At 41.8% G+C, this 27,826-nt stretch overlaps 1 protein-coding gene across 1 annotated transcript; it reads right to left on the reverse strand.

Annotated features, from left to right (window-relative positions):
* On the reverse strand, positions 1-24,606 carry LOC112431887 (mitogen-activated protein kinase kinase kinase kinase 2). The gene is made up of 22 exons (XM_076882263.1): positions 24,508-24,606; positions 24,243-24,359; positions 23,156-23,234; positions 20,290-20,348; positions 20,148-20,194; positions 16,884-16,922; positions 16,209-16,242; positions 14,385-14,535; positions 10,931-11,100; positions 10,717-10,758; positions 10,171-10,255; positions 9,611-9,690; positions 6,986-7,046; positions 6,783-6,906; positions 6,565-6,623; positions 6,377-6,480; positions 4,951-5,128; positions 4,791-4,862; positions 4,629-4,715; positions 4,476-4,546; positions 4,317-4,372; positions 1-1,517 (listed from the first exon to the last, which is right to left on the reverse strand). The coding sequence occupies exons 1-22, from the start codon at positions 24,604-24,606 to the stop codon at positions 1,430-1,432; spliced, it is 1,902 nt and encodes a 633-aa protein (XP_076738378.1). The 3' UTR covers positions 1-1,429.
* Positions 24,607-27,826: the final 3,220 nt, after the last annotated feature.

Here is a 27,826-nt window from a genome sequence, read left to right on the forward strand (position 1 = left end):
GTATGAAAATCTTTATTTCTGTCTATTCTGTGTTGTTAATAACATCACATCTTCACATAGTAGCAAAAACATATTAAAAAAACATTAATCTCAACATGCATACTGTACTTCAAGTTTCTCTCATGGAAAGGCCAGTGTTACTTTTATAGTATCCTTTCCATAAATATCATAAATATCTTTACCCATGTAGTGGAATTATTTTATTTTTTCATTTTAGTTAACAAGTATAATGTGACCACATTCACTTTTTATCAGGACAAGCTACACCACCACGGTGGTTAGCATACAATAACACCGCCTTGTTCTCAAAGCTTCTTGCTAACTGTACTTTTTTCTGAGATGTTCTCTTTAAGTAAGGATACTGAAAGTGTAAGCAGTGTATACGGTCACATCACGTGCTTAAGGTTGTGTTAGCACTGATAATTCCTTCACAGTTCTTTAAAGATGCTGAAGTCATCATATCAGCTGTAAATGCAGTGCTGCTGCTGTCCTTACGCTATACTTTCAAGCATCACACTTTCTTACTGACCAGTTTATTTCCACTTTTTATGCTCTAGTATGGTGTGACTGAATGAAGTCAGCAAACCAAATTCTGTCCATCTGAGGATGAGAAGAAACTTGCATGAAATGGGAAGCATGAGATGAAGATGGCTCCTATGCTTTAGACGTGGCACTGTTTCTGCCATTGTAAGTACGCTAATGCTTGAAAGATCCATTAAAAGTCTGACACTTCACTCTTCAGCTGGAGCGTCCATCAAGTTTTACATTCCAGGTTTCCTCGTTGGGATTACGACTCAGACGATGATGTGAAAAATTAGTTATTACATTAAACCCATAAAATCAACACTGGCAAAAAAGCCGTGCACTTCACAGAGCAGCTTTCTATGGCCGAGCAGCTCCTGCAGGTGTAAGGTGTAGGTGTCACAGCACTCTGGTCCAAAGAGTTTATGTGCAGCATGCAGACAGAAAATGGCTTTACAGAATATGACTGAATGTTGAGGCACCAAAACACACTCAGTCTGCCCCTCAGTCTGATCAAGAAGAAAACCTGACTGCGCGCTTCATAACATCAGTACGATGATGTCCCAGAGGCCATGTTCAGGTTATTCTCCCGTCCACACTGAGCGGGCGGATCAGTGGAGTCTGCATTAGCTTTAACAGAAAGGTCTGATTTAAGCAGGTAAGCTGAATAGACAAGAAAAGCTAGAAAGCTTTATCAACTATAACCCCAGCGAGGACCTTGACAGGTGTCTTGAGTACAGGTGAAGGCTGGACAGTCAGCAGGATACCTTCCTAACATTTGTCATTCCCAGCATTGAACCGTTTCCTGGCACAGCCTCAGTGAAACAGAGCATCGTTTCCACCCCACAGTTACAGACAGGCTGTGCTTTTCTTTGGTAACACCGTCGAATGAGCCCCGTGTCCTCTCTCAGTAGCTGCTTTCGTGTCCTGTCAGGATGTACAGGCTGCTCAGTGCTGACGGGTCATCAGTCGGTGTGCTCTGAAGGATGATGTCTCTGCACATTGTCAGCAAATGAGAAGGAGATGAGTTGTAAAGGAGAACCAGAGAAAGGCAGTACTAACCTAAAGCCAGTGCCTCCACCTGCTTCTACTCCTCCCACCTCTAGTACTAACACTACTCTACTGATACTACAACCACTGTAGTTTGACTTTAATGCTACACACTGGTACAGTACTGGTACACTTACTGGAGTTTTACTCCTGTTCCTGCTCATCACCACGCCTACTACTTTTTTAAACTTTATGATAAGTGTGAACATTTACACACCAGCATACAAACAAGTTTAAAGTAGAAAAAAGGAAGCAAAGAGCTGAGAAATACATAAAACATAACACAGAAGAAAAAGAAACCTTTGCGAGGATTCCTTCTACACCCAGTTTGAGTAAAAACTAACTGAAACACAAGGAAAGAAGATAAGATCAACTAAATAAGGGTTGTATAATAATACTTAGTACTGGCAGCCACCAGCGCTAAGCCTCAGCCTCCCAGTAGACACACCTATGGTACCGATTTAAAATCCTACATGTCTTTGTTCTCAGGTTATCACGTTCACAAACTTGGTGTCCACGCTATTTGCCTGCCAGGCTGACAATGATTTAGATCAGCGGTCCCCAACCCCCGGGCCTTGGACCGGTACCGGTCCGTGAGTCGCTTGGTACCGGGCCGCGAGAGTTGAGGCTCAGGTGTGAAATGTGTGGTATTCAGGGTTTTTATCGGTTTTCAGCGTTATTTCGTTATCGTTTTGATTGTTAACTCGGTTTTCCGGGTCTTTTCACGTGTGTTATGAATAAATCTTCTTTTTTTCGGTACCGATACTACTTTTATTTTGTTGTATTTATCCGCAACACCTTAAAGGCTGGTCCGTGAAAATTGTCGGGCATAAACCGGTCCGTGGCGCAAAAAAAGGTTGGAGACCGCTGATTTAGATCACAGAAATCCAACAACATTTTTAAGCTGTTATTCCTGGTTTCACAGTGGAAAACTCCGGGTAACGTCCATTATCTTTGCTCCTGTATAAGACTTTCCTGAATGCTGAGGTTTGGTCTTCCACATGAAATTCAGTACTTTTGTTTCAGTTTCATTAATGATGCATTGATTTTGGACATCTATGTAATATATATGTGATACACGACAGTCTTTGAGTCCGTCCTTCTCATATATAATCCCACTGTTTTTGCACTTAGTAATGACTGATTTAAAAAAGAAATTGTGAAATATTTCTAATGAACTCACCACGATTCTTATTTCAAACTTCATTAAGAGCTACTGGATCAACAGGGGTGTCCTGGATTTGTTAGTAATATAATATAGTAATATATTATTATTAGTTTTAATTATTTAGTCAAAAATCAATTCCAGACTGCTCTGAAAGAAATCAAAAAGAAAGGACATTTTCTGAAGACTGAGCTTTAATGCCAGATATCTATACGATCCAAATGTAAACACACACTTGTAGTTACTGAAATTATTCATTTTCACAGGTTGTGTGTCAATTGTTTGAGAAAACCTGGTGTTAATGTCCCCTCCCCCCACAAAAATGATCAAAAGGAAGTGCTGAGGTTATTATCAGGATGTCCTAAAAGCTCTCAGTTAATCCAACATGCTGCAGCGAGAGTCCTGACAGGGACTAGAAACAGAACATTTATTGGCTCCAGAATAAAAGATTCAAAATCCTCACATAAAAGGTTTTGAATAATCAGCCCCTGTCTTATCTTAATGACCTTATAGTACCATATCACCCCATTAGAGCACTTCGCTCTGAGTATTTAAAAGTAAAATGGGAGCCAGACCCTTCGGTTTCCAGGCCCCTCTTGGTAAATGGTAAATGGACCGGTTCTTATATAGTGCTTTTCTACTCTGAGCACTCAAAGCTTGCCTCATTCACCCGTTCACACCCATTCATACTCTGACGGATGCACTGGAGAGCAACTTTCATGCAGGATATCTGGCATGTAGACGGGGGAGTAGGTGACCTGCTCCCCCACCTGAGCTACAGCCACCACTTCTGTGGAACCAGCTTCCAGTTTGGGTTTGGGAGACAGACACCCTCTCTACTTTTAACATTAGGCTTCAAACTTTCCTTTCTTCCCTGAATCCTCCCTTAGTTAGCCTAAGTCTAGGCTGCTGGCGGGTTCCCGTGATGCACCAAGTGTTTCTTCTTCAGTCACCCTTTTCACTCACTATCTGTTTATACACCTCTCTGCATTCAATCATTAGTTGAGAATATTCTCTGGCTCTCTTCCCCAGATTGTCTTTGTCCCGTCTTCCTCCTCTCACCCCCCCAACCGATCGCAGCAGATGCCCACCCCTCCCCCAGCCTGGTTCAGGTTTTCACCTGCTAAAAGGGAGTTTTTCACCTTTGTGCACCATAATTGCAGGGCCTTTATCTTAAAATATACAGTGTCTTGAAGTGACTATTGTTGTGATTTGGCACTAGAATAAAGAAAATTAGCACTAAGGAAAGTAGTTTTCTGTACAAAGTGTCAGGTAGATAGTAGTTGGTAACTTTAATGGCTGGTTTTTTTGGAGGGCTGCATGCAAACACATAGGCTGCATTTCCTAAATCCTTGGATCTGAGTAACCAACAGAACAAACACTCTAGTGTGACTCCTGCTTTAATGCTACCATTAATGCTAGCAGTATTCATGCTACTTCCACATGCTACTCTGAAAATCACTTCCAGGTCTATTAACAATAGTATCAAGAAAAATACTATCCTGATTACTTCTGATGTACTAGGATTACTAGTTTCTCACAGTGATTAATATCTCTTGTCAGCATACAGTTAACATACCTGTTTGTTCCCAGAACTCTGAACACACGACTCTCATCTGTAATTTCTTGTGTTACCTGCACATAAAGTGAAAATTCACATGTGTAATGACTTAGAACAAATATGATGAGCACATGATACGAGCTCAGCCAACGTTGGATGAATTTACTAGTTCATCACCTCATCTGAATGGAAACTCCTCCCTTTGAGGCCATGCTTCCAGAACGCCAGCACACTATCCTGCAAGCAGACTGACAGAACAGGAGGTGTCACTCAGCTTTCAGGACACACATCAGCTCTCATTCACTTTGTTTGTCACATCATCATTTCTACCTAGTGTTTCAATGGGGAAGTCAAAGACTATTTCTGCAGGCAGCTGTCTGGATGGAAGTCCTTGCAGGTTCACGATCTTTACAGTTCCTGTCCAAACAGTACACAGATTGAGAATGAGCATGAAAGACATTTGAAGGATTCACAATATGCGAGGGGACTTACTTTCCAAGGTGATGAGAACAGTGTCTCGGTCCAGCTGGGTTACCTGCACGGCTCTGAGTGCTCCACTATCTCCTGACGCACGGAAACAAGGAAGCTTGTTGAAACAAGTTGAAGCTTGAAGCTTCAGGAAGTCAGCAGAGAAATTCAGAAACGGTCCTACCTGGCACTGGAACAGGAGCGCCATTCAGCTCTATAATATCAAACCTGAGCTGTTGGCCGGTTGGTGGTTTATCATTACTACAGTCTCTCACTCCAACACACAGCTGAGGAAACTCATCTGTTGCCAACACCAGCAGTTCAAATATCGGAAGAGAATCTGGGAGTCTGATGGCGAGTTGCTGTGAAACAGTCACCAAGGAAACAAGAAAAACTAAATAAATTCTCATGATGGTTAAGTGATGCTTGTTAAACCTGAGCTGATCCTGTTCATACAACCGTCCAAAACAGCACAACAGAATTCTTGTATGATTAGTAAATCTTGAGATTAAAGATAAACTGATGCCATCCACCCATCCATCCATCCACCCGTCCGTCCGTCCATCCTGCCGTCCATCCATCCATCCAGCCATCCATCCATCCGTCCATCCGTCCATCCGTCCATCCGTCCATCCATCCAGCCGTCCATCCATCCATCCATCCACCCACCCATCCACCCACCCATCCATCCATCCAGCTGTCCATCCATCCATCCATGCGTCCGTCCGTCCGTCCGTCCATCCATCCATCCATCCATCCATCCACCCGTCCATCTGTCCATCCAGCTGTCCATCCATCCGTCCGTCCATCCATCCGTCCGTCCATCCATCTAGCCATCCATCCATCCACCCATCCATCCATCCAATCATCCGTCCATCCGTCTGCTTCCGGTTATCCTTTTTCAGGGTGGCGGGGGGCTGGAGCCTGTCCCAGCTGTCTTAGGGCGAGAGGCAGGGTGCACCCTGGACAGGTCCCAGTCTGTGGCAGGGCTAACACATAGACACAGACAACCATTCGCACACATTCACACCTATGGGCAATTTAGCGTTTCCAATGAACCTGTCCCCTAACTGCACGTCTTTGGACTGATGCCACTTTTCCATAATGTTGTGACACAGGCGTGTTTCTCCAAGCAGCACTGTGTTAGGACTGCAGACAGGCTTAACACAGAGCTCTGTTCTCACAGTACATACATTATCTTCATGAAATGTGCGAGACATTCACAAAAAAACCTGTCAATTAGTCTGCTATGTGATCTAATGGTGCATGCTGGCGTTGAACTGTGTGCTGATAACACTGTTCCTGTAGCCCAGAAAACACATGGTAACCATTCAGTTACACGAGCTTGGACCCAGAGAAGGTGCTGTTGGTGTTTTTGGACGGCGTTTATACAACGTTTCTTTTATTTAGTCTCTAAAATCTTGTTGGGCTTGAATAAAAAGTATGCATATGTTATTAAAAAAAACAATGACATGCTTCAGATTTTGATATGCTGTCTGTCTACTTTTATGTAATTCAGGTCTAATGACTGGTTTGCATTGTGGAAATCGGGTTAGAGTTAGAAAGGAAGACATTTATTCAGGTGGCAAGTTCGACATATCTGTACAAACCTTTAGATGCATGAACTTTTGAAGAGGCTCATACCACAAGAGTAAAACCAGGCCAGATGGGACAGCCCCGCACAGAAATGTGCTATCTGTGTATGGGTTTCTTGCTGAAACAGAGAGAGCAGGACTAAGTGTCTGCAGTTGTTCTCTGTGAACAAACAGACTGACCAGAGTAACTCTGCATTGCTTACCTACACTGCACCTCCTACAACCTTTAGTGTCAGGAATCTTTACAGATATGGTAAACTTTCTGTGGCCAACAGAGAATATCCAGGTCAGAACAAGCAGACAAAATTGGGTTTACAGTATCCTCCTTCCTCAAAATCAGGTGGTAGCATCATACATGACATTATTAACACTGCTGCACCTACAGCTCCTGTTTCCCTACATCTGTGATGGCGTGTCGTACCTGAGACTGATCCGCTCAGTGAGGCGGTTGGTGCTGAGCGACAGGCTGCTGTGTTTCTTGTGCAGATGTCCTTTCTGTTCAAACAGAGCTGGCAGGCTGTGCGAGTAAAGCTGGGCCGACTTCCCTGCAGGATGGAGCCTTTTTAGAGCAGCATATTATCGAGTGGACACAATGTTCTCCGTTTGTGTCACGCTGTTTGTTACCTGATACGGACATCAGCACATTGTTCATAACATATAGCCATATACATCGCTGAGGGAGGAGCTGTGGGGAAAAGACAAGCAGTTCACTGAGACTTCAAACATCCAGCTTCAGTCATCAGACTGTTCCAGAAACATCATTTCCTGGTTTTCAGTGCTCCTCCTTTCATCAGGAGCTGCACTCCTTACTCAGGTTTTTCAGGGTGATGCGATTAATGACTTGCACTTTTTTGTTATTACTTGCATTTTTACACAATGCTCTTCTACTCTGACTGACACTTTCAACTACCAGCTTGACCGCGCATCACTCTTTTCTACCACAAAACGACCAGTTACACATGTCTGCATGAATTCTGCACGCACGTTTGCACTACAAGCTGCACACAAACACGTGCACACACATGCACACACTCACATGCACACATCCATGATTTACTCCAAACCTAACCTTCGGCGCTTTTTAACTTCCAACCCCTTCAGTGGAAACATCGGGAGAAGTTTGCCAGATTTAGGGTTTGCAGTGTTATTGCAGTGTTAAGCATAGACTGGTTTTAAGGAGGTCGCTCCTTACTGGGGTTATATTGTCATAGTATCTTATGCTGCAGACCTAACCTGCGCTGGACCGAGTTATTCCTCCTGCACGTCTGTGCACGGATAGTCGAGCATCTTATGAATATAGCCACTTGACCTTTGACCCATTTCAGTATAAGATATTGTGAAAGTATTAGTCTTAGCTGACTTTCCTTCGTGTTTCTAATAGAGATGGCACGATACCACTTTTTTATGTCCGATACCGATACCGATATCATAAATTTGGATATCTGCCGATACCGATATGAATCCGATATAGTGTTTTTTAATCAACAAAACTGTTTTTTTAAATATCTTGCTGCATTTTGTATAAGTTCATACTCAAGTTTAAAACAACAACTACACTAAAGCTATTCTGTTATACCTGTATGCAAAAAAAATATTTCATAGTTCAGCAATACTGATCAATCTAATAAACTTAGACCTACACCATCCTCCCTATTCTGGTATTTTAAAGAGTACTTAGCGTAAATATTAAGAAACCTAACTAATAGGGTTCCAACTCCCAGCAACAACAAAAATAAATAAATAAAAAATAGGGAACCACCCCTCACGCTCCACCTCATGATGCTTAATCGACGTAATCAACCTTAATTTGATGCAGTGTGAAAAAAAATGCACAGAAATCAATTATTTTTCAAGAAATATTAAATAGATTCAACATCTTTCTTCAACAAAATTGCAGACTGCACAGATGGTACCTTCCCAAAGGAAAAAGTACTATAGCTTACTAGGGTATATTAGACTTAATAGTTACTATATACAGTAATTGACTTCTATTCATTTTGCATCAAATTAAAACTTTGGCTGTCAGATAATTATTTATTAAAAGCTAGACATTTTAAATGAGAATAAGAAAGAAAAGTATGTCTTTGTGCCCCCTTTTCCCTGTTAATGCCCTATCGGCCCCCCTGGCTAAACTTTGCTAGATCCGCCCCTGCACAGTTACCAGCGTCAGCTACGTAGAAAAAGATCCTGGTGTAGAAAGTAATATTAAATAAATTCTAACAACAGCTGATCAAGCTTAAACGTTCTGCTGTTGTTCAGCCGCTGGTTTCCTCTTTCTGGTGCAAAGTGGGCCAAAAACAAAGAAGAGAGACGGAGTCGTGACAGAAAAGCCGATCAGCTGATCATTAAGCAGTTTCATGATTGAAGTAGCAGCAAGAAGAGGCAGTCGCTTGTTAAGCTTAACGCAGGAATGCTTTACAAACATTCAGAGATGGACTTACACACGTGCTTTACTTCTCTCGGGATAACTTTGTCGGAGATGAAATGCCAGGTTGCTAGCGAAGCTCCAAATGCTATCCAGACCACCGACAGGTTCCGCATGCCACAGCCGCTCTATCACGTGATGCATACTGCTCGACGTGCTAACGTTCTGAGGTGAGTTACGGCGTGTTGCAAGTTTTGTGAGGTGCTTTCGTGACATTTAATGGATCGGATTACATTTTTTATTTTTCTCCGATATCCGATCCAGTAATTTAGGTCAGTATCGGACCGATACCGATACGTAATATCGGATCGGTCCATCTCTAGTTTCTAATGTTCTTGTGTTACTAGTAGCCCTGATGTTTCCCCTGTCTGACCTCTGTCTCGTCTATGTGTTGCTCAGTTTTCTGGTGTGTCGTGTTTTTGTCCGTCTTCCCTCCTTTTCCTCTCATCGCCGTCATCTGTGTCCAATCATTTTAGCCCGTACCTTGATCCCCATCTGTTCATCTTTGTTCTAATCCCTGTTTTGTAGCATGTAGCATGTCTTCCACACATAGCTCCTGCCTCTGTGCTCATTTTGGGATTCTGTTTTGTTGTTGGCTAATTTTGTGCATAGCTAAAGTTTGCTTTGCTGACTTTCCCTTGGTGCTTTGCAAATAAGTCGTCTTTCCAATAACTTCACCAGAATGGAGGGCAATGAAAAGCATTAAAATGTTACCAATTATACTCATTAAACACAGGACATGTAATAAAGGATTCAGGCCAGTTAAGTGGAGTGGACAGCATGGCTGTTAAAGCATTATAAATGTGAGAGAATTACGATCTTACCTTCTCTAATGTATCTTCATGAAGTTCATTAAGGTTCAGTGTGTAGATGCCTTCTTCTGCCCCAAGAATAAGATACTGATCTAAGTAGGGAAAGTGTTTATATAAAGAAGTTTCCATCAGCACCAAACACAGACACCATTACCATCGCATCACAAGGTTCAGACACCAGACCTGCTTTCACTTTGGCTGCTATCCCCATTAAGAGTGCCTCTTTGTGCTACAATGTCAGGCAACAGCACGCACATGACCCATGCTGTGTGCAGGCACCTGGCCACTACAGTGCCACATCACATTCACTGTGACACATTGAAGGACGTGCACACGTAACAAAGAGCATCTCTGCACAACAAGACCATCTTAAAGAGAACACAGCCACATTTAAGTCAGTTACAGCTTTCCTTTCAAACAAGAAGTCTCCTTTTCATCGTACCTTGCATAAATGAACTGTCTGCTCACATTAATATAAACCTGTTATAAACCTGCTGCTGTGAGATTTCTGAGAAAACGCTCTCATTACTCCACTATGAAGTAAAAACAGAACCACAGACCAAACCACTGACCTCTTGTTTTGGGAAAAATCCAGGTGACGGCGCAGTTGATTTTTAGAGGGCAGCCATTGAAGACTTTAGAGAAGCAGGCTCCCATCTACAGAAGCAGCAGAGCAACTGAATCACGTATGGTCTGGCATGTTTAGATTGACTCTTCAGTTTAGGTATGTTATCTTTCCAACAAAACCAAACTGGCTGTTTTACTTTTATTCAAAGTTGCACAAGTAATTTTTTCTGTTCAGTCATCCAGGTCACGGTAATCTGAGGAGCTTTGTCTCCCAATAGGGCTTAAAATCTGGGACTCTCCACCTACTGCTCTTAGAACTGAAGGAGCTTCTCAGATAAGAGATGAAACGTCCCTTTGTCTTTCAAAGCTCCTTAGATCACAAACCAGTTTGGACAAGAATTACTCTAAAAGTGAGGAAGTAGTGAGAAGGTGCAGAGGTTTGTGGAATCTGTTGGCAGGACGCAGCCATTAAAACACACGGTTGTACGTGAGGAAGCATATCATGTTAGTCATGAGAGCTTTGGCCGTAAAATGTTAAACTTCACACTTACATGGACTTGAGGGGTGGGAGGAAGGCCATGACAATCAGCGCTCTAAAAATGTCAAAGGTTACACATAACAAATGTTATTATTTTTTGTAAATGTCACAAATCAGCATTTTGACTGTTACACGGTGTGTAGTCCGACACCTTTAAAGGATCCAATCATTAGGAAGTTATAAGGTTAGCAAGTCACACAGGCTGATATGCTGAGGCTTCCACTTACATCATCCTTCGTCTTCCTCCTCAGTGTGCTCCATTCTGGTGATAGTGGGGTCTCTCGCTTGGGTGAGGAAGCAGTAGTAACCAACTCTGCTGGCACAGCGCCCTCCGCTGGCCGACACGTTTCACTGCAGCCCTTTGTGATGTCCTGAGTGGCCGAACACCTGGCCAAGGCTAAAAAGAGAAAGAGATTTTTGTGGGACTCATTGTGAGCTTGGTCAGCTTAAAGTGGAACTATTGCGGTCATAGCTGAAGTTAATGCATGCATGAAGTCATGTCTGCAGTAACTGCAATATACATTATTACATGGTATTAAAGTTCCACATCACGACATCACGACATTTACATTCATTAGCGTACAAAACAACAAGCAAGCGCAGTGTGTCAGCCTGAAAAAGCAGATACTTTGACAACCTCTACCAAAGTACAAAGATGACTAAAATATGCAAGAAAACTGCTCCTGCTGAAGGTGGAAACAATAAACAACAAACGTGTTTCACCACTTGAGGCAAAAACACTCCATCGAGTACACCCAGATCACGATGGCACACAAGGAGGAGACACTAACAACGTTAAGGAGTTGTTCAAAAAGCCTGAGCCAAGATACAACATCCCAGGTAGAAGATAACTTTTTACTTTATGTGATGATATTGTCTAGTTAGAAGGTTGATTTACTTTTCTGTTAAAGTGTTATATGTTATGTTTTGAGTTTTCTACGATACTTTCGTCCTTACATTTGTCTAATTCTGTGTAACTGCTCTGCACTCTAACTCTGCTGATGCAGGCGCATTGTAACAATTCAATTTAATGTATATATCAACAAATAATCACAACATTTGCCTCAAGGTGCTGAATAGTGTAAGGTAAAAAACCCTACAATAATACAGACAAATCAGAAAACCTCAACAATCATATGACCCCCTATGAGCAAGCACTTTGGCCACAGCGGGAAGGAAAAACTCCCTTTTAACAGGAAGAAACCTCCAGCAGAACCAGGCTCAGGGAGGGGCGGGGCCATCTGCTGCGACCGGTTGGGGTGAGAGAAGGAAGACAGGATAAAGACCCATCAAGCAACTTATAAGGATAAATGTGCAGGCAAATTGTTTATATCCAGCAAAGCTGAGAATAAAACTGGACACCGGAGAGAAGACCTAACAGAGGCCACACGGCGGCTGAAAGAGCTCTGAGAGTCTGAACAGGGCGTGGAGAAAGAGAGTGCATCGAAGAGGAGCTGAAGGAAGGCTGGAGAAGCAACAGGCAGGCAGCGGTGTCAGCATCAGACCTCAGGGCCCTTATGCAGGAAGAACTCTAAATTAACTCAATTCTAGAGCGACTTGAATATGTGTTGATTGATACGTTGAAAGGGACAAAAGAAAGAAGAAATCGAGACAAAGAAGTAGATGCACACAACATACAGTGGATTTTTTGTTTCGGCCAAAACATCGAGGCAGATAGGTTTCAGATAGTAAAATATCCCATATTAACAAACAATATATTTATAAAGTTCAGACGGGGGACGCGTTTAGGTTTAACATGAGTGGATTACACTCACCTAGGATTTATTGACTGTTTCTTATCAATTTTTACTCCCTGAAGCCGGGAAGAATTTTTTAAAATTCCATCATGTTGGATTTTATACTTGATTTAAAAAAACATATCAAATAATGATTTCGTACATTGATTTAATATTTCTAAGCGTGAGACTCAAGAAAAATACAAATAGAAAATGCGAGGAATTGAGGGGTGTCATGTAGGGGGTTTGGTGGTGGGAGGAGCTCAGACGGTCACGTCCCAACAGGTTTATTTTGTTCATAGTGAAAGGTAAGGACTCTCACTGGCTGCTATAAACACTCTGCTATCAGATTTTGGTCATGCTTCAACATTCAGGATTTTGTTTGCTGTATCAGCCACACTCGTGTTTTAGTTCTGTTTTATGGCTCCGAGAGGTTGTGTCATTTCTCCAGACAACTTTGGTTTGATTTGTGCTGAATACACTGTTAAAAGTCAACAAAGGAACATAAGGGATTTTGCGAATAAAGTTTATTTTGCTTACTTTAAAATGAAACTTTGGGATCGAGACAAAACACCCTGATTTTTTGCAAAAAAACAAACATTTTTGGATTCAGCACCCTAAAAATATCCCATTCTCGCGTACAGAGCAAAGGGGAATATGCAATCATATAGAGAAAATGACACATATGCACTTTGTTAGTTATAACATAAAAGGAATTAATAACCTGATTAAGAGAAACAAATCCTGGGACAGTCACAGAGACTGCAGTGCTCTGCAGCTTTGATTCTAGAAACCGACCTGAGACAGAACATCATGTAAGGCAAAAAGGGACCCCAGACCTGATTAAAGATATCTCTCCCCTTAACTCTGTACATGACCTGTTCAACAAGAGTTAGATGATGCAGTATTATCCTGCAACCTGTCATAACAGCCAGATGCACCCAGAGCCTCTGTCTTCCAGAAAGATTCATGCTGTCAGGTAACAGACCCAGGACACACAAAGCTGGAGTCTTAGAGAGATTAAGATGAAAAAGATCATTCATAAGGTTAACATGTATTTTCCACATGCATACAGCATATGAACTGACATCCTGGCTTCTTTCTGACATTTCCAGCAGGTTCTGGAATAACTCCTGGATACTAGATGGAGGGTCTGGGTTAGTCTTCAGATTAGATCAAGGTCCAGATCCCCCAGCTGATGAATTCCTGCCCTAGCACACGCATCCCACTTGAACGCTTTCTTACCAATAAATACTTTCTTGTTATACCAGACAGAGGTGAGAGAGGTGAGAGAGGGATTAGTGTTGATGAACTGGGGAGCTCTAAACTAAGTCTCTTGTACAAAAGCCAAAAACTGGACCTTTAAGGCCTCTAAAGGTGTAGGAGCCACTAAGCTTTCATCAGTCGCCACCTATGATGGCAGGAGAGTTATTCATCTTAACTAACTGAGAGATAGTGGCATAGTATCCATTTTCTATCTCTGATAGCATATATGTTGAACCAATTGAAGGATGGCTTTTGCCTGCCAACATATAACCCTCCACACAAGCCGTCGAGTTGCCAACAATATAAGGAAAGCTCTAAATTTACAAATCGCCTTTAATGTTTCTTAGCTTGGATGCTGAGAAACATTCGACTGAGTGGGTTGGGTATTCCCGGAACAAACACTGATAACAATGGTATTTGGAGAAACATTTGCTACATGGATCAACACTCTCTATATAAAGATCGTAGGGGGGGTCAAAGGTCACAGTTAACGGATGCTACTCTGATTTCATCAAGTATATAAAGACATCGCTGGGATCACATATGTTTACTTCACTGTCTGAAATAGTCTAATACAAACATCTGAAACTGCAACGTTATATGGGACAGGACAGAAGTTAAAAGAAAAAGCGTCTGTTTAAAGGCAGACAAAGCTGAGGTCTAATGTTGTGATGAGTACCTGTGGTGGAGTCGGCTGTGACAGCGCTGTCGGGGCCCAGTGTACAGGTCGGTCTCGGTGTAAGATCTTTGTCCTCTGTGCTGGGAGTCAAAGAGCTGAAGGCTGGCAGTGAGGCCGTAGATGGACTGAACACACTGCTCTTTCTGCCTCCCTGAGAAACACCATCAAACATGTTACTAAATACAAATACACATTACTGCATGTGACAAGGCTGATGTGCATGGGAATGTTGCTCCCATGGTTTCATACTGAACACATTTCTGCATGTTCATCAGATGGAATAATGCCTCTGTGGTGAGTCATGGTGTTTCCTCCCTTCTCCACTGGCATTAGAGGGTGTTCCCAGGACCTCAGCTGTCGAGGGCATTTTACCCCTGCTACAACTGGACCAGACGAAACCCCATGAGAGGTGCAGCCAATGCTAGGGAGGAGGGGGGTAGTCAAGGGTGAGTGCCTGGTGGCTGGGCCCCAGCCAATGGTGCCTGGCCAGCAGCACCCCAAAGGAAGCCTGCACTCCTTTGGATCCACCACCTGCAGGAGGCGGCCAGAGGGATTCAGTGGCAAATGGATTGGGCAGTGGTCAACTCCTTGGGGGAAAGTTTCTTAAGGTTTAGGATGGCTTAAGGAGCCATCCTAGTTGATACAACTGAGAAGGTGCCTCTGGATTGGGAGATTAGGGCACCCTAGGAGCCTCTGGGCCCCCAGCATCCCTGTGAAGGTCTGTGCTAGGGTACAGGAAAGAAGAGCCCAGCAGTTAATGCAATCTTGGATCCAGAAAGAATAAAGCAATTTTTACCCTGGTCATGGAAGGCTGCACCAAATCCTTATTCTCCTGGGGACATTCAAGTTTCCCCAAAAACTCAACATGTGTTTTTGGACTTAAATTAGGCATTCAAGGCCTCCCTTGAAGTGTCCTATTATAGTGTTGATAATTATCAGATTGGAATGAAAATAATGAAGAAGCCACTTTGTCTTTGACACACTAGATCCTGCTGGACTGGAACTGAACTGTTGCTAGACAAGCAACAATAAGTTTGGACTCACACATGGTTTGATCACTCAGAGACATTCCTGAGCATTTACAGAGTCAGTACACGGGAGTAGGTTTAGCTGGTTGAGGGGGTTAAGTAGCTGGCTAAGTAAGCCTTCTTTGCTCTTTATCTCCTTTACATCTATGGCAAATTTAGAACTGCCAGTTAATCTAACGTGCATGTATTTACACTGGGACGAAGCCAGTTACCCAGCGAAACCCCAAGAGGCAGGAGGAGAGCGCACCAGTGCCACACAGAAAGGCCCCAGGTGGGGTCTGAACAAGAGTTACCCACTGTAAAACCACGCCACCTAGAGGCTGGTTGGAACAAATGACCTGTACTGTACTGAGGCAAACGTAGAATTTGAGGAAGGCTAATTTAATTTTAAAGTTAGTAGAACGCACAGGCAGGAAACTGATGGAAAGTCATAATTAAAGCTTTCTGCACAATTTTCACCTTCCATTAAAACACTTATGCTACTTTGCATTTTTAAGCATTTTTTGTCATCTTTAGGTGTACACATATTAAACTAGTATGGAAGAGTAGAAACTTCACATACTACAAAAGTATTCGCTCATCTGCCTTCACACGCATATCGACTTGAAGCCAATTGATTCTATACAAGTTGGAACAGCTGAATTTGATGATCTGGACAGGTGAGTGAATACCTTTAGCAACATATAAACTAGTATATAAAGGTTGAAGATACACACAGACACAGTATATATGAACTACTCTAGAGTGACTGAATTGTGACAGAGATTTTGTTTATGGTAGAATGATTCACACTCACATCAGCACATGGCACTCTCTTGATGGTTAAACTCCTGAAAGACAAAGGAGCAACAATGGTCATGCTCTAGAAGACAAAGACGTCTTATAATGAAATCCACATCAAGCATAATAGAAACAAGCCGGACATAAAGGCAGGTGCTGGAGATGCTGAGGGTTGGCTAAGAGCAGGACATGAACAAAAATCTGAAGGAAACATTACAACAAAGCAAGCAAACACCAGACGTTCACTGAGGCGGTGCTGGTGTGGAAACCTTTTAGAATCAAACACTATGCAGGAGGTAACAGCTCCCCTCCTATATCCAACGACATCATGGATAAAAAGAAGAAATAGAAAAAAAAAACCTGCACTGTCCAAAATCTAGTCAGTTTTCCACATAATGTGAGGGAATCAGCACAAGCACCACATCAGTGACAAGTAACACAAACCCAAAGAAGTTAACAAAACAAAACACGTACATTTGTGCTAAATCAAACGAGCTCCCAAACTCCAGTTCATGGAGGTTGGGATTAGATCAGATTGAACACAAACCTGCTGATTATACCCAACACACAGACAATGGTTGATTTTCACATCAAGAATAATTCCATGACAAGCAGCTTATTTCAGGTGAATTCAGGTGGGATGGGGAGACATTGGTGTTAGGAAAGGCTAGAGTTAATGGACATGGCCTACCTCAGCTCGAGAGCTTGCTCCACACATTCCAACAGGCTCCTGCAACACGAAGACCTGATGTTTATCTGACTACAGGCCTGAATGGCCCAAGAAGGAATTAACCCAAGGTTTGATCACCGTCTATCATTTCAAACTCAGGCTTAGAGCACTCGTTTTTGTGCCAAGGGTTATTTCCAGTTTACCTACCATCAAACACAACTCACCCAGTTATATGCTTGAAGAGTTGCAGCAGGGATTATATACAGTTGTGGTCAAACGTTTACAAAGCCTTTTAATGGACTTTTAATGATTTCTTTTCCTTAATGACTTAAAAAAAAAACAAGATCTGGGTGTACAAGTTTGAATTTAATTAGAATTTTTGCAGATCCACACAGAGTCAAAAGTTTGGACACATCTTCTCATTTGATGTTTTTCCTTTATTTTTACGACTTTCTACACTGATGTTTTCAGTTTTTAACTACAAATATACGAAGCAAGATATATGGAATTATGTCGCGAAGAAAAAACTGATAAATAATTCTAAATACATCTTATATTTTCAAAGTAGACTTTGCTTTGTTGACAATGCTGCAAACGCTTGGCCTTCTCTCAATGAGCTTCATGATGTAGATGCCTGAAACATCATGTTGATGCACGCTCAATCATCCAGCTAAGGAAATCCACAAAGGTTGATTCTGTTCATCTGGACGTTTTCAGTGGGAGAAACGTTTCGTCACGCATCCAGGTGACTTCTTCAGTCTCAGCTGACTGCAGGTTTCCAATCTTATAAACAGTACATTTGCACAATGACTGAAACCAGCCCACTGAAGGAACAACAACCACTGATCAGTGGCCACGAGTACCATTCACAGAGAGCCTGTGACCTGTGGTATGAGGTCCGGTCAGTAGCTTTGTCTTGTTCTAACTGCTTCAGACAGTCTGTCCCCCTCTTACTGTAAACACTTCCTGGGTCTCGTTTCAGGGGCTCGTGATCAGTTCGACTAGCGGGATGGATGTTTTTCTCCGCTTGGGTGAGCTGTTTGTCAGACAAATTCTTCACCCACTCACTGGACTGACCAACACTCAGAACAATGTGGAAGTCCAAGGAACTCAGTCAAGATCTAAGAAGGAGAATTGTAGGTTTATGCAAATTGTCAGGGTCTCTGCAGATTCAAAGGTCATCAGTTCAAACTTGTACATTAGTACAAGTTATACCACTTTGGGTTTTCTTCCAGACTTTGACAAACACCCTTGGATGACAGGAAATGAGCCGGGGCGTTAAAGAACAACCCACAAATCACCAAGGTTCAAGACTCAAGACTGGCATGGACCAGAAACTGCTCAACACCAGCATCACTGTCAACAATGAAGACAGTTTTACATCACCATAGCCTGAGAGGGTGCTAACCAAGCAAGAAGCTCCTGCTCCAAAATCGACACAAGCTTGAGGGAAATTTGCAGCTGCCCACATGAACAAGCCAAACGCCTTCTAGAGAAAGGTAGTTTGGTATGTGTGGAGGAGTAAAGGTGAGCCTTTCAAACCTGAGAACACTGTCAAGTGTAGTGGTGATAGCATCATGCTTTGGGGCTGTTTTGCTGCCGGTGGTAATGGTAGGCTACACAAAGTGGGACACTGCAGGACAATGATCCCAAACACACATCAACATACATCGCTGGTTCTAGAATGGATAAAACAAACATGACGCTTATGAAATCACCTTTCCAAAGCTCTGACCTCAACTGAGGTCGGGTCTGTACCAGGAAACCAACCAATTTACCAAGTTTTCCAAGAACAGTGGTTCGATAGAATTACACCAGAAGCTTGTTGATGACTACCAACAGTGTCCAGTCACAACTTGTTAAGAAATATTTAAACAAAACTGCATATGCAGCCAGCATATATACTTTGACTCTATGTGGATTAGTGAAAATCAAAACTTTATTTAAAGTTTGGTGTTTTTTTAAGTCATTAAAGATGTTGTTGTGTTGATTAAAGCCCAGAGTGGACGTAAACATCTGATCACAACTGTAAACGATTCCTTTGTGCACATGTCATCATTTTAAAAACAAAATAAAAGAAATTAAATAGAATATGCAACCATCTTTTTTTCATAAATATACATTTATTGGCCACTTTATTAGGTACACTTGTGGGTACACTCGATTTTTGCCGGTCGTTGCTCATTAATGCAAACATCTGTTGGACTTGAAGTTCAAACTGAGCATCAGGAAGAGAAGTGACGTGTGAGACGAGTGTACCCATTTTCTGACAGCTGCTTCAGCAGGATAACGGTCTTAAAAATGACAGCGAGTTCACTGTGCTCCACGGTCAAAGGTCTCAGTGCAATCCTGGATGTGCAGCAGCAGTGCATGCAATGCCATCATGTCAGTTTGAACCGAAGTCTCTAAGGAATGTTTTCAGCACCTTGTTGAATCTTTGGCATGAAGGCAAAAGGGTCCAACACAGCACTACCAACGTGTACGTGATAAAGGGGCCAATAGTATAGTCTCCATTATTTTAACTGGCACCTGGAAGTATCCAGACATACGGAGCATTACTTCATTATCACAATCTGTGAATAACGCAGTTAGATTGGATCAGCTGGAGGGCAGAGGCACAAACTAACTAAACAGAGTCTGCAGTTGATTCGTGTTTTGTTTATTGTTTGTTTATTCATCCACTCTTACTGCAAACAGTTAACGTATGCAGTTAGAATAAATCATACTAAATTTCTTTTTGTTTATTTGTTTTTACTACAGGTTACTCCTCATTGCTCTGGGAGGACACTCTGTTCTGTTGGTACCTGCAGTAATACTGTTCTCATACTGTATGGATAAGCTGGCATTCTGGCCACATAGGAACCACATGTATACTTCTATGAGTTATGATTTATGGTGCTACATCCTGGAAAAAATACCGAAATCACTCCATGTTGGCTGAACAAAGCAAACACCTGCTAAAATAATTCATGCAAAGTTTTTTCTAAACTTATACATGCTACCCATCAGTTGGATTTTGTAAATAAAAACAGAACAAACAACAATATAAAAATCCAGATAAGTTAGCCTAGCCCAGTCTACAAATGACTGATGCAGCTACCTGCTACCTGACAGAGTAACAATCAACCACAGCAGAACACAACTTCCCTCCAGCTGATCCAATCTAGCAACTTTTTAAATGCACCTTGTTATATTATAGTGTGCAGTGTGCCAATGTGACATCTCAACAGCCAAAAACAACGATATTTAATAAGCAACTGAAGAAAGATGAAACAAAGGTCTTACGGTGAGCCTCCTTCATCTCCAGACAGACTCCAGTCATCATAACAGGCCTGCAGAAAGGAAAAGCCAAACACAACCTTTGGTCAAATCCGCGTGTTGTCATGGACTGAATGCCATCAGTATACCTGCAGGAAACATGCATTACCAAGTCAGGATAAGGCTCTGTCACTTTCCTCAGCGGAGGCCCAAACTTCACCTGGTCAACTGCAAAAAGAACACAACACTGGGCTTAGCACGCTAACAAAGGCAGACCAACACATTCACACACAATCCTGGTACTTTCACAGTGTTTACGGTGCACCGATTCCCATCGGTGTGCACTCCAGAGATAACCTGTGACATCAGCAGTGAACAAGGGCCGAGTGAAGTCTGCAGACCTGACCCCACACATCAGGTGAGCACAGATATCCGAGAATAACTACATTTTTACTCGATGACAAAGTGTCATTGAGAAGAGACGTCTGAACACAATAAACAAGGTACCATCAAAATCATCTGGAAGAATCAAAAGGTTTATAAGCATTTAGGGGCTGATAAATCGTAGCTACTGGTTTCAAATGAGAGACAAGATGACAGCTGGTTTAGAAGCTCCCACAGTAAAGCTTTTTAAAATGACATTAGATGGCTTATTCTACCTGTAGTATATCAGAGTATGACATTTGTCATTAATGTTAAAGCCTGGAACACGCCTGTGTGTGGGGAGTGACAGCTGACATGCATCACAGTACCGCTGGAAGAAGACACGCCTCCTTCAATTCAATAGAAGTATTTGTATTCCTAAGTATGTGTGTGTGTCTTAATGCTCAGTCAAAGTGACACTTTTGATTGCAGGTCAGGCAAAGTAACAAATCGAATGAACATATGCTTGAATTGGAATGTATCAAATGTACACTGATATTGAGTCAGGGCCCAAACAGGGATGGAGCTGGGTGCAAAAAACAGCATCACCAGTCAAAGAAATTTAAAAATTAAAAAGAAAAAAAAAATCACACTGAAATTATGATAAGAAATAGAAATGTGAGGTAAAAAGAAAAGGTTTCACTGTTGGTATTCAGTCAGTTTTAGGGTGTTAGCAATTTAAACTAAAAGTCCAAGATGATAGGAATACCAACAGCCAGGTAATAAGACAAATAAGAACAGGGCACAAAATGCGACCAAGGAGTATTTATAACATCAGTTTAGGCAATTCCTTGCACTGCTTTCTTGAGGCAACAAGTCAAAACATCAAGTAATGGCACGATATGCATCAAATCTCACCACTAGATGTCATTAGACTGCAGTTAACTGGATTCTGTCTTTTTACATCTCCCAATTCAAGTGGAGAATCTCAGCTACTACTGCTGTACATGTAGTACACAGTACTGTGATGTCATTACTGTACAGGATGAAACAAGGTGAAAACACTGGTTTCCATAGTAAACGGATAGTTAGTTAGCAGCCCTTTCTTTTAAGATCGTTTAAACTAGTCATTAGTTTGTTTGTAAAGAAATCAGAAATTGCACACATGTGGCAGCATGCAAGGTCTTCGACTAAGATCTGCAGAACAGCTTTTATTAGCATCTTGCCTCAGTTTCTCTAATGACTTCACTGTGATGTGAAAGGAGGAAGCACAGCGATCACATGATCATTTCGCTTTGAAGCAGGAGATGAGGAAATGACTAAACCAGAAAGCAGAAGCTGCTGCTGCGTTTCGGCTCAGTTACTTTGCAAGGTGTTGCTGAACGCCTGCAAGTGAATTTGAATAAGAAGTCCAAAGTTTTTCTGTTTGAAATGGGATCAAAGGAGCGGTCTACAAAAATGCTCTCAACATTTCAAAAGTTAATCTTCTGATTCAATCACCTCAACAAAGTGAATACTTTGGAAACTATTTTGCCCAGCAGTCATCGGTTGCTCATGTCACAGTTATGGTTAGTCATGTTACTGCATGAAGATCATCGTGCAGAAACATGCAGCAGAACACCAACACCTTACTGTTGCAGAGCAGGGCTTGGTGAAGGCTAATTACTGCATTACTGTATTTTCAAGTAATTATTTGTATTGAGTAATGCAGCAGAAGCTCAGCAAAGGACGACAGCAACAAGAAGATGATGGACAAAGGTGAGAAAACTGGTTTTCAGGCTCGTCAGTTGTAAAAAGGTTAGAAACTGCACATTTATCGAGACAACTTCCATCCAAATATGCAAAAGCTGGAGGGACACAGTGTAGCAGTAAGACTGAATGACCTTCCTATACTTCCCCAGACTCATGTACATGAACTGGCTGTGCTAAATAAAACAATAATCTTGTTTCTGATACTATTTAATCAATACTAAAAGCATAGAGGTGTAACACAGACCATGGCACTAACAATATACATTGTATCAGTGTTGACAATGACAGATACAGTATATGATACATTGTAGCACCTGTGTAAGCCTCTAAAACCATACTGGTCAAAGGGCAGTGCAGGTGTTTGTGGCTTACGGGGCTGTGTCTAGCACACTAGACTACACTAGTAAGGGAAGTTGAGGTCAACACCAGACTGATTTATGATTTGGTGTGTGAATACAGTCTGTCACACCAGGAACACAAGCAGCCCATTGGCATCTGAGCAGTATGAAGTCAGACAGCAGGCATGTTCCCAGCGCCATCCTCTGACGAGGCCTCCGTCCCACACGTGTGGATGGTTACAGAGCGAGAGCAGCAGTCAGCACGCTCACTGAGGGGCTTTTGTTTCTATTCATATTCTACAAGCTGCTTCGCTGAATACAATGGGACAATGAAACCACTCTCCCAGTACAACCGACATATATTATATGTACACATATGTACACACAGGCACACATTCAGCCATCAAGTGCACTGCACGGTGTAGTGCATCAGAGACAAGCTGCAGGGTTTTTATTCCCTTTGTTCAATTCTAGCACAAAGCCGGTGACCTCACTGTGACGACGAGACGCCAGGAATCTCATCCTGCTATGTTTAAGGAACCACCCACTGTGTGCCGTGTGTGTGGAAGGGGCGGGACTCACATTGTTGTTCAGACGGTGTCCTTTCCACAGGCAGGTGTTTCCCTGCTGACTGAATCTTGTCAGGAGCCATTACCCCAACCTGTCAAGACAGCAAAAACCGTACAGACACAAATCACTGCGGAAACAAGTCAATCCCAGCTTTTCCGAAGGAAGAGCATTTCTGTAAGTTCACCTCTGTACATCATCACAGTGGACTTGGAATCAAACAATCAAGATGTGATTAAAGTGCAGATTTTCAGTCCCCATCTTCAGAAGCTCGCACTGTTTGGAATTCTTGGACGATGGTTTGCTGGTCACTCTCTACATGTAGTTTTGTTTTCAGTCACTGACAAGCACGCTCTGTGGGGCTGATATCAGGTGACTGACTTGACCATTGGAAATCTGAGAATTCTTGGGTTTAGCAGTTTGCTCGCTGTTATGTGCACAGTGAAGCTCTGTCTGGTTAGTTTTGCAGCGTGAGGTTATCGCCCTGTGCCCTTCTGAATTCATCCAGCAGTCACATCATCAATAAACTCTACTGACCTGGCTTCACTGGCAGCCATGCATGCAACCGATCTCCTTCTCTATACTTTTATCTTCTCATTGTTCTGGTACAAGTTCATCTTTCCAGACTGGACATGCTCCAAAGGTGTTTTCAGTCAAAGTCTAATATGGCCTTCATGTTCCTGAGTGTAACCAGTGGATTGCACCTTGTTGTAAACTCTGTATTTCCATTTGTGAAGGCTTCTCTTGAAAACAATATTAAGACGACCTCATCGATAGTGTTCTTGCAGAGTGTAGGTTTCCTTTTACCAAAGTACCAGATTGTTGATTTCCAGAGAAAAAGAACTCAAATGATCCATGTTGAAAGCTCCAGATATTTAATCCGTTTAACTCCTTGTGAAATAGTGGAAACACAAGTGTTCAATCACTTTTAAGCGTCTGAAATGGAACAGCATGTTTAGAAAAGACACTAACCCTAAACAGGTAACAGACTACTCGAATGAAGTTGCACGCTGATAACATCTTGATTGTTTGGTTTCAAATCCACAGTCTACAAAATCAAATGTCCTTATCCAGTGAGTTTAGCTACGCTGTGAGAACTGACCTCCAGCTCAATGTCATCCATGGTGTTTGTGTGGGGAGCGTGGAGCTCGGGGTTGTTGGCCATGTCCAGCAGCTCAATGATCAAGTTACGGGTCAACAGCTGTGTCACAAACAGATGCTAAAGAAAGAAGGCACACACCTTAAACGGGAAATGATGGCGCTAATCTCAGGTCTCTCTTTCGCTTTGTTTTTGTCTTACAGTACAAAGAAAATAAAGTTTCTTATGTCTGATGTGCAGCAACAAGTGAAAGAGAGCAACATTTTACATAACACTGGCTCTGCCCTTTGACCACTGCAAACCTGCAGTCGACTTTCGACATTTCAGAAATCTCTTGCCTGAAGAAGCCTGAAGCTCTAGAGTCCATATTTGAACCCTTCATGGCTGTGACATTGACACTGTTAATTGTTACAAATACTTAAGATTGCTCAACTCGCTGAGAAACACATGGAGGACATGGAAAATCAAGACTAAGATAAAAGCCTAAGACATTATGTTTCTGTGTGAAAATAATGTAACAATGTAACAAATGCAAACATGCAAATAATGTAACAATGTAACTAGATTTTTAGAAATGCGGTATTAAAGCTCTTACTCTGTTTAACAGCACTTGGGAGATACATTTAAAAAATGACATTTTCATAAATCTGTCCACTTGTATTATTGTATTATTTCTAAACTGACTATGAGGTCCAATCAAAAAGCAGGACGTATGCGACTGTGTATGAAAGAAATTAAAGGCATAACACAAACGGTATGAGCATGTTTGCAGGTGAATGTTGTAAAAAGTACTTTGATAACAGCTGATAGCAGCCAGTCTCATTGCAAAACATGCTACATAGAAGAAGAAAAAAACAATTAGCTATAAATGTAATTTTGGAGTACTGTGGCCATACAGCAAGAAGGTCCTGGGCCAGGGCCGATTTTAGCCCATTTTTGGGGGTGCTTCAGCCCCCAAAGATTTCTTACTATTTATTTTTTTTTTACAATATTTGCTGTGTGTGTGACACACTGCTAAAAATATATAAAGCATACAGTACTGTACTTGTTTGAGACGTAACATTTTAACAACAAAAGTATAGATAACCCCCCCTCCCAAAATGGTTTGTTCCAGCTCTTCCCTGCTCTGGCTCTAGCACTCTTGTTGCCAGAGCTATGGTGGCTGAGACGCAGCGGAGTGGAGGTGTAAGTGCCTGGCTTAAAACAGGACGTATTAGCTGAATTTAACCTTCAATTACTCTTAATATAGTTAGGTAGGAGTCAGACCATGTTTCTATTTAGCTGAAAAACATTACACCAGGTAACCTGCAGTGTTGAAAGCGTGTTTTCCGACAATGTTTGCTACTCTGCAATCCGTCCTGCATTGAAATGTATACAGCCTATTTAAAAATCTAAAAATTTTAATTGTCTGCAGCCTACTGTTGTTACCACTGTCCTGTTTGAAATGGATACTAACTAGCTAACTGACTGAATGCCCATTAACCTTATAACTCCTGTTTTGTGTGTGTGTGTGTGTGTGTGTGTGTGTGTGTGTGTGTGTGTGTGTGTGTGTGTGTGTGTGTGTACAGAGAGACAGCCTGGTTCATAATGGATATAAGGAAGTTTTTTCAAAAAAAGGAGCCACATTCAGGTAAAAGTGTAAAATCAAATGATCCATCAATCAAGAATAATGTTGGATCAATGTTTCAATGTTTCTATCTTTTATTAGATGATCATGTCTTTTGGTTATTTGCCTTTTGGTTGAAAGTACACTGAGAGAGGACTTTTTGTGAGCGATCTTAATAGAATTTTTTTCATGTTAATGTAATTTTTCATCTAATTGAATACAATCTATTTGTGTATGATTGTCAGTCCAAAGAGGGAGAGAGGAAAGAGGGAACGTGAGGAGAAAGTACAAGGTCAGGAAGAACCAGGTAAGAAAACAGACAGGGAACAGTGGCAGGCACAACAGAAACTGTTAAACTGACAAAGAGAAAAAACCTGATTTTACTCACACAATCTGGAAGTTGTGTTCTCCCTATATTAAAGCTGCTATACAGAATCTGCAAAACAAACTGGGTTGAAACATTTTGACCCTCTTTAACAACATTCCAACATAACATTATCATTGATTGGGGAGATTATAATTAATGATATATTTTTATGTGGTTCAGCCACAACTCTACTAAAACCTCAGCCAGTAATAGGTAGGCTAACTTTTGGACCGTCCAGTTGTCTGTGTGCACCACATTTGCACACTATCAGAAAGTGCCAAACAGCCCTGGTGGAGTGAGGAGCTGTAAAGAGAAGCAGAGTGCTCTGTTTCTAAAAATGTTGTAAGCTTGTTTCAAAGATTCTGTAAAGCAGCTTTAAATGTTTTCCAAAAGGACACATACACTTAACTTATCAGTGTTTCTCAAACGTTTTACAGTGTGTACCACCTGATAAAATGTTAAGCTCTCCCAAGTACCACTATGAAAGCATGAAAGTCATAAATCTTACAACACAAAATTAGTCTTATTAAATTAGTAAAATTAGTTTCTGCAGTAAAGATTTTTTCATGCATCGTATACTTTCTACCAAAGGCAAAGTTGCCTCCATTTTTATATTCTTTTTTTTAATATAATAATAATAATTTATTTGTAATAATTTATTCTGTTTTGGGAGTGTTTTGTTACTGTATTATAGTATACAGGGCAGGGATAGCTCAGTAGGTAGAGTGGTGGCCCCATGATCGGAAGGTCGGGGGTTCGACTCCACTGAACGGCTACCCTGAGGTACCCCTGAGCAAGGTACCGTCCCTACACACTGCTCCCTGGGTGCTGCATTGGTGGCTGCCCACTGCTTCACTGGGTGAATGGGTTAAATGCAGAGGAACTATTTCCCTATGGGGACTAACACATATACATTATACACATTAAAAGTGAATCTCTGTCCAAAAAATGCACTCAGTTTACTTTTTACTCACTATGAGCATCATTCATTATTCACCCCAGTAATTAAGGTTAGGATATGTATTTTTTTTTATTCCAATCCATTCTTCTTTTGCAACATTTAAATAACCTTGATCAGATTTGATGGTTTTGTTACAGACTTTTCAAAAAAGTGCTTTTCTTTTCTTTCACAAATGTGGGGATTAAATTGTGTTAAAATGTACAAAACAGTGATGTCATGTTTTGTGACGAGGATCCAGGCACAGAGAGACTTGATGAATTTAAGAATCTTATGATTTAATAAAGAAATTTGCAGACTTGCACAGAGATGGTAAAATTATGATGACTGATAATGGAGATGAATACAACAGACGATGAGGACAGGGAGGAACAGGGGTTTAAATGCACCAAAGTGACAGTCAGAGAGAACTCGGGACAACATTTAAGGATGCAGGAACTAACAGAGACAGATTTATCTTGCCTGGCTGGGCAGCTCTCTGGGTGCTCAGCACCCCCAAAGCTCTGATCCTATAAGCGCCCCTGGTTGCAAGTCTCTGGTCTCAGCTTTTAGCTCCAGTTCTTCCCATCTGACAGAGCTGGACCTGAGCTACAATAATCCAGGAGAGGCAGCAGTGAAGATGCTTGTGCAGCTAAGACTGGACACTCTGAGGAATG

Source organism: Maylandia zebra, linkage group LG3, assembly GCF_041146795.1.
Source record: "Maylandia zebra isolate NMK-2024a linkage group LG3, Mzebra_GT3a, whole genome shotgun sequence".
Taxonomy (NCBI): domain Eukaryota; kingdom Metazoa; phylum Chordata; class Actinopteri; order Cichliformes; family Cichlidae; genus Maylandia; species Maylandia zebra.

Excerpts from the sequence above, each read along its gene's own strand:
- LOC112431887 (XM_076882263.1), bottom strand. The coding sequence starts at position 24,606 with ATGGACTCTAGAGCTTCAGGCTTCTTCAGGCAAGAGATTTCTGAAATG. Across the intron at positions 23,235-24,242 it reads TGGATGACATTGAGCTGGAG|GTTGGGGTAATGGCTCCTGA; the intron begins GTCAGTTCTCAC and ends CTGTCTTGACAG. Across the intron at positions 16,243-16,883 it reads GAGCAAGCTCTCGAGCTGAG|GAGTTTAACCATCAAGAGAG; the intron begins GTAGGCCATGTC and ends TTTGTCTTTCAG.